At 39.0% G+C, this 19141-nt stretch overlaps 1 protein-coding gene across 2 annotated transcripts in view; it reads right to left on the reverse strand.

The window, feature by feature from the left end:
* Positions 1-807: 807 nt before the first annotated feature.
* The window catches only part of LOC134949263 (cytochrome P450 2C5-like), a 166708-nt gene continuing 148374 nt past the window's right edge, over positions 808-19141 (reverse strand). The window contains exons 8-10 of one of the 2 annotated variants that reach the window (XM_063937751.1): positions 3690-3831; positions 3332-3427; positions 808-1712 (exon numbers count right to left, since the gene is read on the reverse strand). In XM_063937751.1, the coding sequence (XP_063793821.1) occupies positions 1531-1712; positions 3332-3427; positions 3690-3831 (420 nt within the window). In that variant the 3' untranslated portion in view covers positions 808-1530. The remainder of the gene's footprint in view (positions 1713-3331; positions 3428-3689; positions 3832-19141) is intronic. The other variant, XM_063937752.1, reaches the window with a different exon arrangement.

The raw sequence follows: 19141 nt of genomic DNA on the forward strand, positions 1-19141 counted from the left end.
CACTGTTACTTTACTTGCCCACTAGATGGAAGTGTAGTATCCCTGAGGGCGGTATTCAAATGATATATCATGCCCAATCTCATTTCTAAAGTGATCCCCGTTATCGTGCATATGGCACACATAGTAATCAGGTTCAGCTGCATAAAGGGTTGGGCGCCCCCACTACCCTGGGGGTAGCAAACTGAAATGATTATACCATGCCTGTCAGCAGAAACAGAACGGTTGTGGAAAGGGGTGAAAATAATTGAATACCACCCTTTAAAAGTCTTTTGACCAGAAAGATACCTCAGTAACTAACAATTGCTCCCTTAAGCAATTCCCCCAATCTTATAGCCAAACTGTGTATGTTATGTTGAGGCTATATTACTACAATGTAAGTAGAGTCAGTGCTAGCCTTAGTTCAGATCTATCATGCTTGTGCTGTATGCAGTGTATTGGTCTTGTATCACCACAAGCAGTATACTGGCACTGTATAGCATGGGCCACTTCCCCAGCCAGTTTTGGCTGCATAGGCCACACCCCTTCACTTCACACAGGTGGACAGTGGGTCATTGGTGGACAGTAGGAACCTCAGACTGCCAACTAAATCAGTGTATTACCTCTCCACAGCTTCTCCTAGCTGCTGATGATAGTATTTACCACAAGAATTTGCATTTTTTTATATACGTTACTCATTTTCATGAATTATATATCCTATATGAATAAACATATTTTAAACCCCTACACCAACAATGTGTACTTATACAAATTATTAGCAAAGGTTTAACTTCCTAAAATTAAAATAAAATATAGATATTTATATTTTTTATAATATTTTATTACCACCTACAAATATGTAATTATAAATGTATATTAAACCCATCATAGGGTACAACATAGTTACTGAGGGTTGCTAGACAACAGTTAATGGTTGTCATTGTTAATATATACTGCTAGTAAAATGACACTTTTTGCCATGGTTATGGTCCATTGCTAGGTAGCTGTTGCTGGTTGCCATAGTTAATATACATTGCCAGATAAATGACACTTGCTATATGGACCATTGTTAGGCAATACCTATAGTAGTAGCTGCCATGGAACCAACACAATGCTAGCAAAATGGCACTTGTTGCCTTGCTGGGCAATAGTTACCAGTTGCAATGGTTACAGTACATTTCTAGGACAATGGCTCTTGTTGCCATGGTTATGATTCATTTCGGGGCAACAATTAATGGTTACCATGGTTAATACACATTGCTAGGAAAATGGCATTTGTTGCCATAGTTACTGCCCATTGTTTGGCAAAAGTTACTTGTTACCATGGTTATTTATTATTTACTACTTTTTTATATAGCACAGCGTATTCTGTTGCACTTTACAATTGGTTACTGTCCATTTCTAATAGAAATTAAATGGTGGGCGACCTACAGTACAAAGCTACAACACGGTTTCTGAAACTGAGTGTACAGCACTTGCAAATTTGTAGATGTTGTTCCTGTAACATTTCAGAGTTTTATGCTCGCAGTATTTCAGTTTGAAACACCTCAGTGATTAGCGAGGGATGAAGCATAGCTGGTAGTAAGGAGGGACATTCCCAAACCCACTCATTTGTGGGGTTAAGTCTATTTCTTCTATGTCCACTGGAGACCTGAGGTTGAAGTTCTGGAAAATAGTGGTTAAAAATAGGAAGAGCTCCATTCTGGCCAGTCCCTCCCCGAGACAGATCCTCTTCCCTGCAGGATTAAAGAAAATTGGGAAATCAACATTTCATTGTTTGCAGTTTCAGTCGCCAGCAGTTACAATATTAATGCGATGGCTAATTACATGGAAATGGGCAGAGTAATGGTTTAAGTAAGAGAAGTAAGCATTATGCCAGAAGTAGGTGCCTCGAGTGATAGTGATATTTAAATGAAGGTATAGGAGCTTCATGGCATTCATACAAGTCAGATATATTATAGTGTCATTATGAATTACAATTACTTGTAGTTTTCACTGTTGGATGTACCTATCTGACTCATATAATTGGTAAAGACATTTTATAACATATACAATTGATAATGTTGATACAGTAGTTCTACTTCTGTAACCACACAATCATTTTACACATACTGTAGTCTATTGCAAGTGTCTTTGTATTATCACACATGTTTGTGTTGTGTACTGTTTATCAAATTCTATGCAATGGAATTACTAAAATATCCAATGGGAAAGTACATTCATAAGTGTTGGTGATGATGCACCTCACTGTGAACAAAATCTGCACACGCAAAATTTTGTTTTGCGAGACAAAGGGCCTGATTCCGAGATGGATGGAAATGCAAAGCCGCATGCAAGCAGCATTGTATTTCTGTCCGATCTGAAGGAGGGACATGCAGGAGACATCTCAGTAGTAGCTGCGATCCCAGCAAAGTGACCGATGCTCCTGAGGAAGCTGGATTATACCAGTGAAACGCGTTGAGTTACTCCACTCATCTGGACTTCACTCTCCAAACCGGCCCGCAAAGCCTTTGTCATCCTTCGGCACATTTTGGACTTCTCTCCTCACTGGACCCATTCATCAAACAGGTCTAATCCACCCCTACAGCTATAAATGGACTTGTTCCAACGCTGATGCTTACTAACGTGGGGATCTGGTAATTATTTACCTATTACAGTGAATGCACAAGGAGAGGGTGTCCTAGCCTTTAGGAATGGACAATTTCAATATAGGAGAATGTGAAATCCATGAAATTTTATCCAGATAAGACATTATTAAGTTTTATCGCCACCTTGTGGCAACAGGAATTCCTTCTTTTTTAGATTTGTATACATGTGATATGTTAATAAATTGTTACTTTTTTACATAGAGCAAACCATCTTTATTACTTTATCTAATACCTTATTATTTTGTTCAGCCAGCGCTGGTATACATTTTCTTTCTAAGTGACCGATGTTGCAAGCTGGGATCCAAAATCATGACCATCAGTCGCGATGTTCCACGTTGATGGCCAGCTGAGTAAGCTCCAGGTTACTCAGCTGATTGGTGGAAGTGAGGGCTGCAAGGCCAGTAAGCGAGACCCCTGGTTCTCCTCTCCCAGAAAATGGATGCGCAGAACCTACCTTGCGCAGCCGCAGATTCCCGATAATCGGGAATCTGCATGTGGATACAGACCTGTGGTCGGGTCTGAAACAGGCCCTCAATGTTGACAAAATCTGGATGAGTTGGAGATTGGGCTTGAGGTGGCCTTGATAAAGTTGAAAGTATATTGGGCATATGTTGCTCCAATATATCTAAATCAGTGATGGGGTGGCCAAATGTGTTGTGTTCTCTGTGGTGACATTTTCATGCAAAACATGTGTTAAAGAATCACACCTTCTAAACCAAAATGATAGCTCGCAAGGATACATATGCTTTCCAATATGTGTTCCTTTGTGGTTCCTGGAGGAAATGTAGATAGAAGTCTGCTTTCTAGGAAGTAAAATGAAAGGTGCAAAATGCATCATATTATAAGTCTAGAAAGATATCTTAGAGGTGAGGGATGAATCAAATCGATTTTTAGGGAAGAAAATTGTACCTTTTTTATGTATGTAGAAGTTGCCTTCATACGAATATGATATTCTAGAACAATGACAATGTTGCCTAAATAATTCAACTAGTGATAAAGTGTTTGCTACTGAATGACATTGGTGAATTTGTCATTGAGTGATAGGTTCTAACTTGTTGTACATACCTAAAGAGAAAGGCACGAATGCATCATTCCGACAGAATTTCCCTTCGTCATCCAAAAAATGTCCAGGGTTAAACTGATTGGGGTATTTAAACTGTTTGGGGTCACGTAGAGCAGAACCCAGCACTGGGAAGACTATGGTGTCCTGAAAAGTGGGAGCACAGTCAGTGAGAGATGTAACAAGGTCAACCATTTCCTCACCAGTTACTTATTCTGCAAGCTACTGTAATGGTGATTTTGGTGTAGCCAGACAGTATGATTTTGCTTATTCCATCACATTTTTTATTTTCTTGTAGTATTAATTAGACTCACATCAAATCTGGTTTCATCATCACTTATGTTCTTGTTCCTTCTTAGTAAAACTATGTCCTAATGACAGCATTTAAGTAAACCTATAGGTATGAAATCCTCTACAATGGAAAAAGATAACCTGGTCAGATGCTGTGAGTAGATAAAGACAACCTTTCTGTCAAACTTGACAGGTGGTGACACCCCTTTCTCCTAGGCGCCACCCCCTTTAATATTAAATGATAGTGTTTTATATCGCTTTAATATAAAATTTTATATTAAATTTTATATAAATTTATAGTGTTCGATATTAAACCGTATTAAAAATTTTCGCGTAACACCAGTCGCAGAGTGTCACGTAACACCAGTCGCAGAATGTCACACAACACCAGGCGCAGAATGTTCAATAAAGATCACAAGTCAGTTTGTGATGAAAAAATTCACTATTTTGAAGTAACACAAAATGTTCTTACATTCCAACAATTTAAACATCACGCTTGGTACACATGGTGTCGTTTTAAAAGTCATAATGACTAATGACCATGTCCATTTTCTTAGATGTACGGAAACATCACACATGGCAATAATTTAAAAACATATTGCTTTTAATGATGAATGATGATCTGACATCTTTTAATGGGCATGAGTTATGAATGATGATCTGACCATGGCCATTTTCTTAGATGTACGGAACCATCACACATGGCACTAATTTAAAAACATATTGCTTTTAACGGCCAGGGATGATGAATGATGACAGCACATTCTTAAAAAAAAAAAAAAAAAAGCAGTTTGTTATCTCTGTAGAAGAACATTAGCGCCACCTACAGGTTTATGTGTTGACTCAAATCGGATTTTCCGTATTTTGGATTAATTAAATATCATAATGAGATATCATGGTGATGAGTCCTAAAACTAAGCACAGAATGCATTTATGGTACATGTACACATTATACACACATGGATATTTATGGAATCATAAAATAATTTGTATTCATGTACATTAGTTCATAAGTACTTCTGTATAATGCTTTTTATGAATTATTTTTGTTATTAAATAAATTTATTCTAAATTTGGAAGGACAGCCAATTTGGTATGTGCTTGAAGAGCTGAGTATGACATGTACGGTACCGCTATCAGATTATATCTTTATTGTAACTGAAAAGCATGATTACATTTACTAATGTATAAACCAAAGATTATATGTTTAAAAACCCCGCCCCAGCATCTTGGAAATGTGAGACGGCATACCACAGGTTGGTGGGGGCCATATGGCTCACAGCAATGGCTATAAGAATAGGAAACCGAGCAGTATTGAGACAGATCACTGAGAAGAAAATTCAAACGAGTTTGCATCGCTATACACACGTGAAGACATTATGGTAAGTGTTGTTATTATTATTATTTATTATTATTATCATTATGGATCTAGCATGTTATATTTTATTTTTATGTATAATTGTCACCCCACTGAAGGTTGTTTAAATATGTGGTCATTTTAGGAATGCACCGACATTTTTTTTTATTTTTTTATCTTACACAATATTAATTAATTTAATCAATACTAAGCGGTTCCCAATGGTACTTACTAAATATCAATTGTAGATTAAAGTGCAGAGATTATATATGAAACATTTCAAATATAATTTCTGCACTTTAATCTACAATTGGTATTTAGTAAGTACCATTGGGAACCGCTTAGTATTGATTAAATTAATTAATATTGTGTAAGATAAAATGCACAGGCTAGTTGATCACACAAACAACAGTCATTTATTTTGGTTTTTAATTAATATGATTGCCTGAATGTTGTTTAAAATGTGTCGAGTACCAGGTATTTGTATTGGATTTTAATTAATGTGACTGTCTGAAGGTTATTTAAATATGTGGTAATAGCGACATCTAGTGGTTCATTTTGGGAATGCACCGACACAGTATTTCAATCCTAACATTTCAAATATCATTTCCGCACTTTAATCTACAATTGGTATTTAGTAAGTACCATTGCGAACCGCTTAGTATTGATTAAATTAATTAATATTGTGTAAGATAAAATGCACAGGCTAGTTGATCACACAAACAACAGTCATTTATTTTGGTTTTTAATTAATATGATTGCCTGAATGTTGTTTAAAATGTGTCGAGTACCAGGTATTTGTTTTGGATTTTAATTAATGTGACTGTCTGAAGGTTATTTAAATATGTGATAATAGCGACATCTAGTGGTTCATTTTGGGAATGCACTGACACAGTATTTCAATCCTAACATTTCAAATATCATTTCCGCACTTTAATCTACAATTGGTATTTAGTAAGTACCATTGGGAACCGCTTAGTATTGATTAAATTAATTAATATTGTGTAAGATAAAATGCACAGGCTAGTTGATCACACAAACAACAGTCATTTATTTTGGTTTTTAATTAATATGATTGCCTGAATGTTGTTTAAAATGTGTCGAGTACCAGGTATTTGTTTTGGATTTTAATTAATGTGACTGTCTGAAGGTTATTTAAATATGTGGTAATAGCGACATCTAGTGGTTCATTTTGGGAATGCACCGACACAGTATTTCATCTAATTCGTTTGACAGATATTAATCGTGTCTCATTTTCATTATTGGTTCAGAGACAGACAATGCAGAACATCAACAGCAAAGACGCTTTCATGGTTAGAACCAGATCTGATGATGATGATGATGCTTTGCCAAGTTATCAAACGGCGCATGGTAAGCTATGTCTATAAATGCCATTGACACGTTTTTATTTATATTTCAAGTTTAAATAGTATGAAATTATAGTCAAGGTCTACAATTTGTTCATTTTTAAAAGTTTAAATAGTATGAACGTACAACAGTCTGGATACATTGATAAGTAATTATTAAATAGTAATTATTAAATAATTATTATTTTCTCATTTTTATTTACCCCGATTTGACAGTAATCACAAATACAGAGAATTTCGATTCGGTTGAAGATAGCCCATTTGGTTTAGATTTCAGCATTATACACGATTTTACTAATATTTTGGAATTGGCGCCAGACTGTGAGTAACATGATATCTTTATTTATTTTTTATTTATTTATTTTTTATTATTAGTTTTATTTATTTATTTATTTTTCCACGGCTAAAGAATTAAAAATAAACCTTGTACAGTTGTGCTGATTTGTTGTCAACTGTACACACTTTATATTCTCAATAATGAATCGCTTTTTCATGTTATTCTAATTTTATACCGTATGTAATATTTATTTTTTCATTTTTTCACCGGCTAAAGATGCCACAAAAATGGATGATGCGACGGCTGACGGTATTCTACGGGATATATTGAACAAACCTGATTATTGTCACAACGCAGCTATACAGAACAGCAATGTTGTTGATGAGCGACCGTTTTTCCCACACGCGACAGGGGGTCGGGCTAAAACATTCGAATATAAAGCAGGTGTGTAATCAAACACTGTTATATGGCATATTGTTATGCTGTGATTTAAATGCTGATTTACATGCAGAGGCGTTTATATTTATGTTATAATATATGTATTACAGATGACGCTGTAGCAAGGCGATATGATCCTACGATACCAACAGGCCGTGATACAGTCGCGCAAATACACAGGCTTAGTACAAGCGGGAAAATATCAAAACGCACAACCGCCGCTGAAACGGAGAGCCATCAATTCGCAGCAGCAGGTGTGTAATCAAACACTGTTATATGGCATATTGTTATGCTGTGATTTAAATGCTGATTTACATGCAGAGGTGTTTATATTTATTTTATAATATATGTATTACAGATGACGCTGTAGCAAGGCGATATGATCCTACGATACCAACCGGCCGTGATACAGTCGCGCAAATACACAGGCCTAGTACAAGCGGGAAAATATCAAAATGCACAGCAGCCGCTGAAACGGAGAACCATCAATTCGTAACGCCGGCAATTGTACATAAGGACGTTGCTAGGTCATCAGTTATGGTGGTGCATAACGGTTGTATCAACCCGAACAAACGAAGGCCTGCTCGACCAAGAACGAGTGAGAGAAGTCATAATTCAGCATTTACAGATCTGAAAAGAAAATTGTCATATTCCGAAAATGATAAGCCGCAACGGAGAAGGATCGCGTTACAAACTGTATCATGCGTAAGTAATGATGTTGCTGTAACATCAAAACACACAGCGTTTAACACTGCAGACCGGGATGTCGCTGGTAATACAAAGACTGTAAAGGTTAAGAGGGCATCGCGTCTCTCAAGAAGTAATGTTAAGCAATTGTCGCAATCAGCTGTAATCACAATTCCAGATACACAGGTTTGTTCTGAAACAGAAACAAGGCACATAGCAGGCATTGGTTTGTTATCAAATATTGACTCAAGAAGTAATGTTAAGCAATTGTCGCAATCCGATGTCATCACTATTACCGATACACAGGATTGCTCTGAAACAGAAACAAGACACATAGCTGGTAATCCTGTGATATCAGATATTGATGACATAAATGGGCAAGAGCTTATTTCAAACTGTGTAGAGTCAACGACACAAGATCCGCAGAATAGTTCTGATGAAGTATTATCAGCCGTTGCAGGAATACCTGGTAATACTACAACGGTTGATTGTGTAACATCAATGCCCAATATTTTTACAACGACAGCCCTGGTACACGCATCGACTGATGCTTGTGCACCGGCGCGAGGGCTAGCGCCCGACATAGTTGATGAATGTCAAAATTCAGAACAATTAGGCCAAGACGCTGAAATACAATTTTACGCGTTGTTGGGTAAGATACGGGAAGATGTTGAGAACATGGGCGTAAAAGCCGGATATTTGTTAAAACACATTAAAGGTGTGTGCCACGGTAGTAAATGTAAACAAGACATTGTTAAAGAAGTTGTTGAGACGTATATGAATGTCATGTCAAAATACATAGATTGGTCGGTTAAGACAACTGAATTTATTAAAGCCAACATACATCATTTTGCAGAAATAAATGAAACTGATCCATGACTAGGCATGCTAGGCAATGGTTTGAAACGTGTTTTAAATTTAAATGCCTGTAAAAAAAACCCCACGAATTAAACCTTGTTTAACATACAAGATCTCACAGTAATTCCGACGTGCAAAGGTGAAACAGGCTGTGACAACATTAACCAGATTGAGAAAGCGCAAGCGGCACAGGGAACATGTGGTAGGCGGGAAGCAGAGTGCGATGTATGTAGATTTAGATCAATCGCCACCCCAAGCATTACCGAATGACGAATCACAGGCTGACAATATTGAGCGCAATGCAAGCCCCATATATGATGATGCTGTCGGTGTTGAGTCACCCGGTAATGACGAAGGTCGGCAACATGTATACTTGGAGGCGATTAACTGTTATGAACGACAACGACCGTATTTCAGAGCCGTTGAGTACCACAATCACTATCGGTTTGTTAATTTGGACAGGGTTACATCATTTGTAGAGGGGGTTCGAGCCATTCATACGGCTATACAGGCCATGCTCGATGGTGTCCTTGCGGGCGTGGATCCTGCCGACCGCGTTCAGCTTAGATTGGAGGGGGGTGGGTTACACAACGCCATCTATTCGCATCGTAAGCCACAAGAAACATTAGACGCTGCCAGTTTTTTGAATCAGATTACAAACACGCTTCAAAGTAACGCTGAATTCTTATTATCCACAGGCTTAAGATTTGTGATCAGTATTTTTATGAACAGATCAGGGTCTGGTTTGACTGGGAGGAGTTTACAACGCCTGCCCCAAAGTTTAATAATAAATAAAAGAAAGAGATATCTCTATGACTTCAGCCGCATAGGTAATAACCTGTGTTTGGCCGCTAGCGTCTGTAAACTTCTGGATAAAGGTAACAATGCCAATGATCATGTAATACAGGAGAGAGCGATCCAACTACATAAAGCTTTGAATCTGCCGCTTGATAAAGCGGTCAGCTTTAGCGATGTTGCAATTTTTGAAAATTATTTAAACGTCTCAATCAATCTCCTCTATTATAGTCAAAGTGATTGGAAATACTACAGTACGGACAGTCGTTACAAAGACACGCTGTTTGTGCTATATCACGATTGTCACTTTTATTGGATACTCGATATCAAAGCGTTTCTTGGAGCCCGATATTATTGCATCCGTTGTCATAGCGCTTACCATCATAGAAATAATCACGATTGTCTTTTCTTTTGTAAGGCTTGTCACAGGCCGGATTGTATTGACGATGGTGTGACGGCTTTAAGGTGTTCGGTGTGTAGGGTATTTTGTTGATCAAACGAGTGTTTAGAGCTACACAAAGCTTTAGCTCTTGATCACAAAATATCCGGTCTTGAACATGTATATTGTGACAAGTGTTGTCTCTACAGGCGAACAGATCATAACTGCCGAGGCCTAAAGTGCCCCATTTGTAAGGTGTTCGTTGATGGGTTTTCGAACCATTTGTGCTATATACAAACCATCAAGCCGGAAGAGCCCACAAAGAAATACATCTTTTATGATTTTGAGTGTATGCAGGAGACAGGTGTGCACATACCAAACTACTGTTACGCTTTAACATTAACGGGGGAGAAAGACTGGGAGTTTAAGGGTGTTGCATGTATCGAAGACTTTGTAAAGACATTCATGAAACCAAAATTTGAGCATTACACATTCATAGCCCATAATGCAGGTCGCTATGATGCATACTTTGTGCTGCGCCAGCTGATTAAGGAGAAATTAAAGATGGAATTATTATCTAGAGGCGGCAACATAATGTGCATCACGGTAAAAGATTTGAAGATAAGATTTATCGACTCTTTAAATTTTTTACCCATGCGGCTTAGCAAGTTACCAAAGGCGATGAGGTTTGACGGTACCAAAGGTTATTTCCCACATTTTTTTAACACAGCTGATAACCAAAATTACATAGGCGCTATGCCATCAATAGAGTATTTTGGTCCACAATACATGATGCCTGATGAATTATCTGAGTTTACAGCCTGGTATAAACAGCATGTACACAAACCGTTTAACTTTCAAAAAGAGCTCGTACGATATTGTAAAGAAGATGTGAAAATATTACAAAAAGCTTGTGATGCTTTCAGATCGGCTGTTATAGCCATGACAGAACAGGAATTTCTAATAACAAAGAAAAAAAAAAAGGTTGTGGTTAAACGTCACATCGAAGCTTTTCAATTAGTCACGTTGGCTTCCGTATGCATGGCCATGTACCGTTGTAAATTTTTACAGGAAAAGACACTGGCCCTTATCACAAGACTCAGAAGCGTTACTCAACGCCAGCCATACAGTGGTTAATGTACATAGAACACAAAGAAGGTGTGAGTATAAGACACGCTTTACAAGGGGGCGAGAAGAAAGTTGGTAAATACAGCCTGGATGGTTACGCCGTGATTAACGGAACACCCACTGCATTTGAATTTCAAGGTTGTTTTTATCACGGCTGTGGTGCTTGTTACAACGCCGATGATAAAAACAAACTGACTAAAACGACCTACGGTCAATTACACCACAAGACGCAGGTAAAGTTGCACTACCTTAAACGTTGTGGATTTCAGATACGTGAAATCTGGGGTTGTGAATGGAAGTCTATGCTAGATTCTGATGCGGATCTACAGGCTTTTCTGAAGGGCAAAGAATTACCCGAACCCTTGGAGCCGCGTGATGCTCTTTATGGCGGGCGCACAAACGCCATAAAGCTGTATCACAAAACAGGCTGTGATGAAAAAATTCAATATTTTGACTTCACCAGTTTATATCCATATGTTAACAAAACCAAAACGTATCCTATACAGCACCCACGCATTATTTATAAGGACTTTGGTGATGTCACAAAGTATTTTGGTTTTGCCAGGGTTAAAGTTTACCCGCCTCGTGGCCTATTTTTTCCGGTTCTGCCGGTTAAAATGGGTGGTAAGTTAATGTTTCCATTATGTCGCACATGCGCTGAGTCTGGACAGACTGAGCCGTGCGTTCTTGATTCAGAAAAACGTGCACTCATCGGTACATGGTGTACCGTGGAACTAAACTTGGCTGTAGAAATGGGGTACATGGTGTGTAAAATCTATGAGGTGTGGCATTTTGATGAGAGCTCTGACAAATTGTTTTCAGGCTACATTAAAACGCACCTCAGGGATAAACAAGAGGCCTCTGGTTATCCCGAATGGTGTACAGACGCCGAGAAACGCCAAGAGTATATAGACGCCTATCAAAAAAATGAAGGCGTGTCTTTACGCCCCGATCACATAGAAATCAATCCCGCTAAAAGACAAATTTCAAAATTGTTTTTAAATTCCTTATGGGGTAAATTTGGTCAACGTAGCAACATGCCCAATACGTGTCTAGTGACCGATCCCGACAAACTTTTTGAATACGCGTTCTTACCGTACTATGACGTGTCCGCTTTGGACTTTGTTGACGATGATACAGTTATGGTACATTGGAAGTATGCCAAAGATCATTATACCAGGGGCGCAATTTCAAATGTAACTATAGCCATCTTTACAACGGCTTATGCACGTGTTGAACTGTACAAACTACTGTATAGATTACAAGATAGATGTCTTTATCACGACACAGACTCTGTGATTTTTGTCAGTAGACCCGGTGACTGGTGTCCGCCATTGGGTGATTATTTAGGCGAGTTGACCAGCGAACTACCCACAGGCACCCATATAACAGAATTTGTGTCAGCCGGTCCCAAGTCATACGGCTATCGACTAAACAACGGAAAGACCTGTTTAAAAGTTAAAGGTATAACGCTCAATGTTGATAATGCGCAGCACGTTAACTTTGACAGCCTGAAAGAACTGGTCTTAGATTATCCTTTAAATCCCGAAGGCGATGACCAGAAAAAGGTTGTGATCCGTCAACCCGGTATAGTACGTGTGAAAAAGTGCTGGCAGATAGAGACGCGTACTTTGCAGAAGACGCAAAGGTGTGTTTATACTAAACGGTCTCTTACGGACAACTTCACAACACTGCCGTTCGGCTATTAAGATGGACACCAGATTTCAGCACCCTTTCTCATGTATTTTAGCGGGTCCGTCCAATTCGGGTAAAAGTTATTTTGTGAAAACGCTGTTGCAACACGCTGCAACACATATGACTCATGTACCTGATAATGTTGTTTGGTTTTACACCTGTTGGCAGCCTATATACGACCAACTTCTGCGTGATTACCCCGGTACGCGTTTTATAGAGGGCTTACCAGAGTCTTTTAGCGATGATCAACTTTTTCCCCCTGATAAGATTAATTTAACAGTGATTGATGATTTGATGGACGCGGCAAGTAATAATTCTGAGGTTGAGAAAGCTTTCACAAAGTATGTACACCATCGTAATCTCAGTATCCTGTACCTTGTCCAAAACATATTTTGTCAAGGTAAAAAGAGCAGAACTATACATTTAAACACAAAATATATGGTCCTGTTCAAAAACCCCAGGGATAAAATGCAGGTGGGCATTCTGGCTAGACAAATGTACCCATCGAAACATCGTTTTTTTCTCGAAGCCTATGAATCCGCGACGGCTGCCCCTTATGGTTATTTACTGGTTGATTTAAGAAACAACGCTCTTGACGATTATCGTTTATGAAGCGACTTATTCCCACTAGACATGCCTGTCGCTTTTGTCATTAAGAAGCGCGGTTCTATAAAGCTATAACCGTACAACCTTTAGTCATTTGTTGTCATTCTAACAACGGTGAACATGTCGGGGCGGATAAGACGTAATTGGGTGCTTTTAAAAACGTTAATTAAAGCAACACCATTCCAAAGAAATGCTATTTTATCCAACGCTTCAAACGATTTAGTCACGGCTATTTGTGAGATAGCGCTCAACACGCTTAAAGGTAAAATACCGCTGTCTCAACGCCAGTTGAACTACCTTAAAAAGAAGCGAGCGCTTATAAAATCACTTTGTAATAAGAAATGTGCCATTGGAAAAAAGAAGAGGTTGGTTAAACAGTCGGGGGGTTTTATCGGTTCGCTGCTTGGTTTTGCTATACCACTAATTACAGGACTATTGTCTAATCGTTGATGGAGTACGCTGAGAAAATGTATCTGGTACCTCAGAATCAGATAGACCGTTTACATAATAAACCGAACAGCGACGACATACGTAAAACAGCAACGCATGGTCTAGATGTAGAGATCGTGAAAATACTACAGAATAATGATTTATCAGAATATGAAAAAGCAAAGCGATATACAATGTTGTTGCAGAGATACCTGGTGTTGAGTAAACAGGCTGATAGTGAAATGTCAACTTTAGCTCTTTTATCACCCGTTGCAAAATCTGTTGATGAATCAAATAATACGACACAGCCTATTGCCCCCGATGCTGTTTATCATGAGCTTTTGAGCGGTGTTAATGACCGGTATAAGAAAAACTGTGAAATACTATTGAGTAAAATGACACGCTCTAAACACATCACAGACTGGAACAGTAAAGGGGAGTTTCTGTACAAAGGCGTCACTGTGCCTGGTTCCAACATGTTAGATTTAATAAGAAGCATCACGCAAAGTAACGGTGTGTCGATCCGTAATATACCGAATGGTTGGCCTGAATTTATGCGGGCAATGTCTGAATTGAATATTCCCTCAACCGTCATAGCCAATGTGGGGAATAGAATGTGTTTAGAACGATTAAAAGCTGAGAAGCAGGATGACTCTGATGGCGCTGTGACATCGCCCATGTCGTTACAAACCCTTAACAAAGGTCGGATAAATGTTTTAAGTCCCCCAGGTTTAACAACACCGCACGGTTACTTACTGCCTAGGAAAAGATCCGTAAATCTATTTCAGGATTCACAGTGGCTGAAACTATAACATATAACTAATTTATATTATTTTTATACACTGTATTTTGTGTTGGTATTTTGCGCCACAATGTTTAACTTATGTCAATAATATTTTATGTAATGTTTTAAATGCTTCCTTACTGTGTTATATATATATATATATATATACATATATCAATAAAATATGCTTATGCTTTATAAAACAACGTTTTGTTCTTTGTTTCTATTGCTGTAAACGGAAGAAATTTCAAGCACACGATATAAAGTTTAATAAACAACGTTGTTTATTAGAAAAACATCATAGATATGATGCGTTGTACATAAAACGTATCAAACAGAATGTTGATTACAAGTTACACAAACAATACAACGTTGTGCGTAACACGCTTCACACACAGCGTTGTGCGTGAAACGTTTTATGTACAACGTGTCATAGTTATGACACGTTGTACATAAAACGCTTCACGCACAGCGTTGGTTACAAGTTACACAATTCTGTATATATCTATATGCATAATGACTCAGACAATGGCTTCTTGGGAGTCGTCTTACAAAATTTGAAACAAAACAATCATTACGTTTTGTGTCATCACTAAAACGGGCCAGTACATCCACATATTTGTATTTTTTACACATGTAAAATATAAAGTATATGCAATATTGACCGCAAACGGTACTGTTAAAATTTTGCAACTGCTTATTTTGGTGATAAACACTTTTTGAATTCAAGTTTAAAAAATGTATTATTGCTTTTGGGAATAGGGGGCTGTCAGGGGCTAACCCGTAAGAATCAAAAAAGTAACATTCACGCTTTTCGTTAAAATAAGCGGCCAACCAGTGCTCACCCGGCTGCCCGCTGCTATGCGTATTGATTACAAACGCGCAGGGATATTGCGACAGTTTACTGACCGGCAACATATCGCACGGATACGTTCCTTTAAAAATATGCCTTGTGCTTTGCACGGCGTACAGAATACAGTTTATCTGTAATGTGTTCATTTTTTCAGCAGCGTAGTGTTAGTTTATTTCATTTATAGATAATCGTACAGCACATCGCGCCTTTGATTAATCTCGATGATGTTATCAAATAGAGCGTATATTATCACATTGACTGTCCGGTCCAACGCTTCTGCAAAGCGGAATTCGGCACGTAGATTGCCTGTTCTTATCAGGGAAAGGTGTTCTCCACACTCCTGTTCTGGTGAAAGGTCAAAAGCAAATAGCGTGTAGCCCCTGAGGTACTCTTCGCGGTCAATCAGTATACCATTGTCAGATTTCTGCTTATTTGTGATCTGTATGAGTGACATATACTCTCTTACAGCATTACCGCTTTCAAAGTCGGGTTGAAATGGCTTGGCGGGGTGCGGCGTTCCATCCAGATAAAGGGACGCAAAACTTACATTTTTATGTTCAAAGCACAGGGGGTTCCGGTTATGGATTCCTGAAAATGATTCGTTATCCACGAAACCGGCTATAACTGTTTTCGGCACTTGTCCTAAAAATAAATTTTCTAGATTAAATACTCTACTGCCTGTTGGTACGCTGTAGATTTTCATCCCAACGCGGTCAATCGCGTATTTCGCGTTACCGTTTAACAGAGCCTGCGCGTGCCCAATCCGCACGGCCGGTGAGACCTGAACTCTTTTCACGAACAGGGATGCAGCTGTGATCTGTATTTTAAAGGCATCCGCCTCAGACGACATTAAGCAGAATGCGTCTTTGTTTCTGGTTAGTTTAATCTTCAGATCAACGGCGTTTAAAATTAGTTTATGTTGATGGAAAAGGTCGCAGTGAAGCGGGCCTAGCAGTTCAACAGTGCGACTCTGCGCTGTTGCGCCTGCTCGTTTTTTGAATCCCGTATTCGGGCCGTCCAGCGCCGTGTTGTTAAATTCACCATCCGCATCTTTGTAAAATAATCCTGTTGTGTGTTTTGTTGACAATGCGTCCGAGCTGTAATTTAATATAGTCTCAATGTACGCGCGGTATGCGTAAAGATTGTTGGATTGTGATATGAGCCTGTCGCCCAAAGTTACATCCACTTGGTTGAATAAAGTCGCTATTGGGTAATTAATAAGCGCTACCCGCGCACCTTGCGGTATCGGCGTGTTATCGGTTCGTACGATCTTACATGTCACGTACAACAGCGTATTGTTCAGATCGTAGTAGTGTTCACCGCTGGCTGCTATATAAAATTCAAGCGGAGCTGTGTCGGATAACGCCGCTAAAGGTTGAACTTCGACGTATAGACTTTTCTCTATGCTAGTTTGTGTCGGGGGCACGTCAAAAATATCCAGCTCTGTTTTTGCACATTCAACGGATTCGTGGTGTATGAAAGACATGTTTAAAAAATATCACCAACGGCACTCTTCGGCTTTCTCTTCTTCTTTGAGTTGCGTCGTCTCTGTTTTTTATTTAAAAAGGGTATGTCCCAAGGCGGAAGCGTTATCATACGCTTCCGTTTTCTTTTAGACACGCCTTTTCTTGTATATATTAGTCCTGAACCGTCTTGCTTTGCTTGGTTCGCCTCGTGTATCTTATTCACAACGGCCGTTGTGGCTTGCCCGATAACATCTTTCGCTATATTACGAACCGCTGTCTTCATATGCGGTTTAGCCAACTCTAAACCTCTCCGGAAAAGAGGAACCGCTTTTCTGAAAAGACTTCGAAAAATACCGCCTAAACCGCAGCCGTACATGTATGCGCTGCCGTGAAAACCTGGTAATCCATTACCGGCTTGAGATTTATAATATTGCGCATAGAGTCCCGGATCGCCATAATTTTTAACAGCGACCATTCTGCTTAGTTAATAAAATTCAGTTTTGCGGCGTCTGAAGTGTAGCTTCACGATCGCTTTCCCAAACTTAAATGCCATGTTCTCGTTTTGGTCGTTCTTTATCTCTATGGCTATTGTGTCAAAATGTGTTTTGCACAATGGTACGTAATCGGGTTTCTCGTATCGTATTGTGACAACCTCATTGTTATAACCCTTCATTTCAACAGTGCGAAGTAGCGGTACATAACTATCCCCGACCCGTTGGTGTTCGATAATGTCTGTGTACACGTACATCGTATATTGGCCGCCTTTGATGTCGGCGCATGGTTTAGAAATATTAGTTTTAGGTTGTAAACCCAGTATCCATGTCAGCTTAGAACCGGCGTGGATTTGATACAACAGTTTACTGTCACATGTTACAACGCGTGCAAATGGATCATACGTTAGTCTTAATCCAACGTCCAGTTTCAGTTGTACAATTTCAGCGTTGATTACGTTCAGTAACGCTTCGATTGTTTCATAAAAACCGGGTTTAATGCACAAACTCGCGACTCTCGCCACCGGCTGTTCCGCCGTTCCATCCCATGATAATTGCAGTCTACAATCTTGGAAATCCAATGTATTCCACGTATGCGGGTATTGTATCTCAGTAAGTGCCACTTCCCATTCGCCATTTAAGTCTATCGGTTTAGCCAACTTTGTCGTATAGTTAGAAATCTTATTTTGCGGGAAGGTAACAGCCGATGCGTTGCTAGGTAAGGTTTCGCTCGTCTTGTTAGATACTGATGATCTTTATATGTCTTTTATCACCGATGCTGCGACCCAACTGTTAAATTTTGCGGGGTACCCGCGCCACTTGACTAACGCGTATTTACGGCCTCTGACCGTCTTATTTTTTAAAATCTTTTCCACTTTGTAAACTCTGTTATAGTTTTTTGGTATGCTTTGAAGCTCTTCGGGGTAAAAACTACCTGTTATAACTTCACCGTACAGATCTGCCAACTTATAAAGCGGTTTAATCCCTTTAGTGTTCACACTATGTACAACAAAAATCTCCTCAGAAAAGCTCTGTTCGTAACCTTTCTGAAATATGTCCTTATATTTAGAAATACGGACGTGGTCACCGATTCCTAAACAAACTGGGGCTTTCTTACTTCTAAAGTAATCACCGTAGGTCGTTTTGAAGACACTCAATGCGTTAGAGTCATTCACATCGTTTGGAGCGCACTTAATCGTTCTATGGTATGTGTTATTATAGCTGCGTATGAAGTCTTGTAAAACGTCTATATATCTGTAGGTATTCTTTGCCGTGAAATAGCGCCACATGCGTGTTTTTAAAGTCCTATTGAAGCGCTCTATAACAGCCGCTTTCACATCGTTATTGGTCGTGAAATGATTTATACCGTATTTTTCTAACACCTTTTTTAGGTTTCTGTTTAGAAACTCTTTACCGTTATCGGTTTGTAGCTTCATCGGCACATCGCCGCGCTGGAATATTTTTTCAAAAGCATTAGCGACCGTTGCTGCATTCTTAGCGGTCAGACTTTCACCCCACACCCTCTTACTGAATATATCGATGATTGTTAATATGTA

Source organism: Pseudophryne corroboree, chromosome 8 (genome assembly GCF_028390025.1).
Source record: "Pseudophryne corroboree isolate aPseCor3 chromosome 8, aPseCor3.hap2, whole genome shotgun sequence".
Taxonomy (NCBI): domain Eukaryota; kingdom Metazoa; phylum Chordata; class Amphibia; order Anura; family Myobatrachidae; genus Pseudophryne; species Pseudophryne corroboree.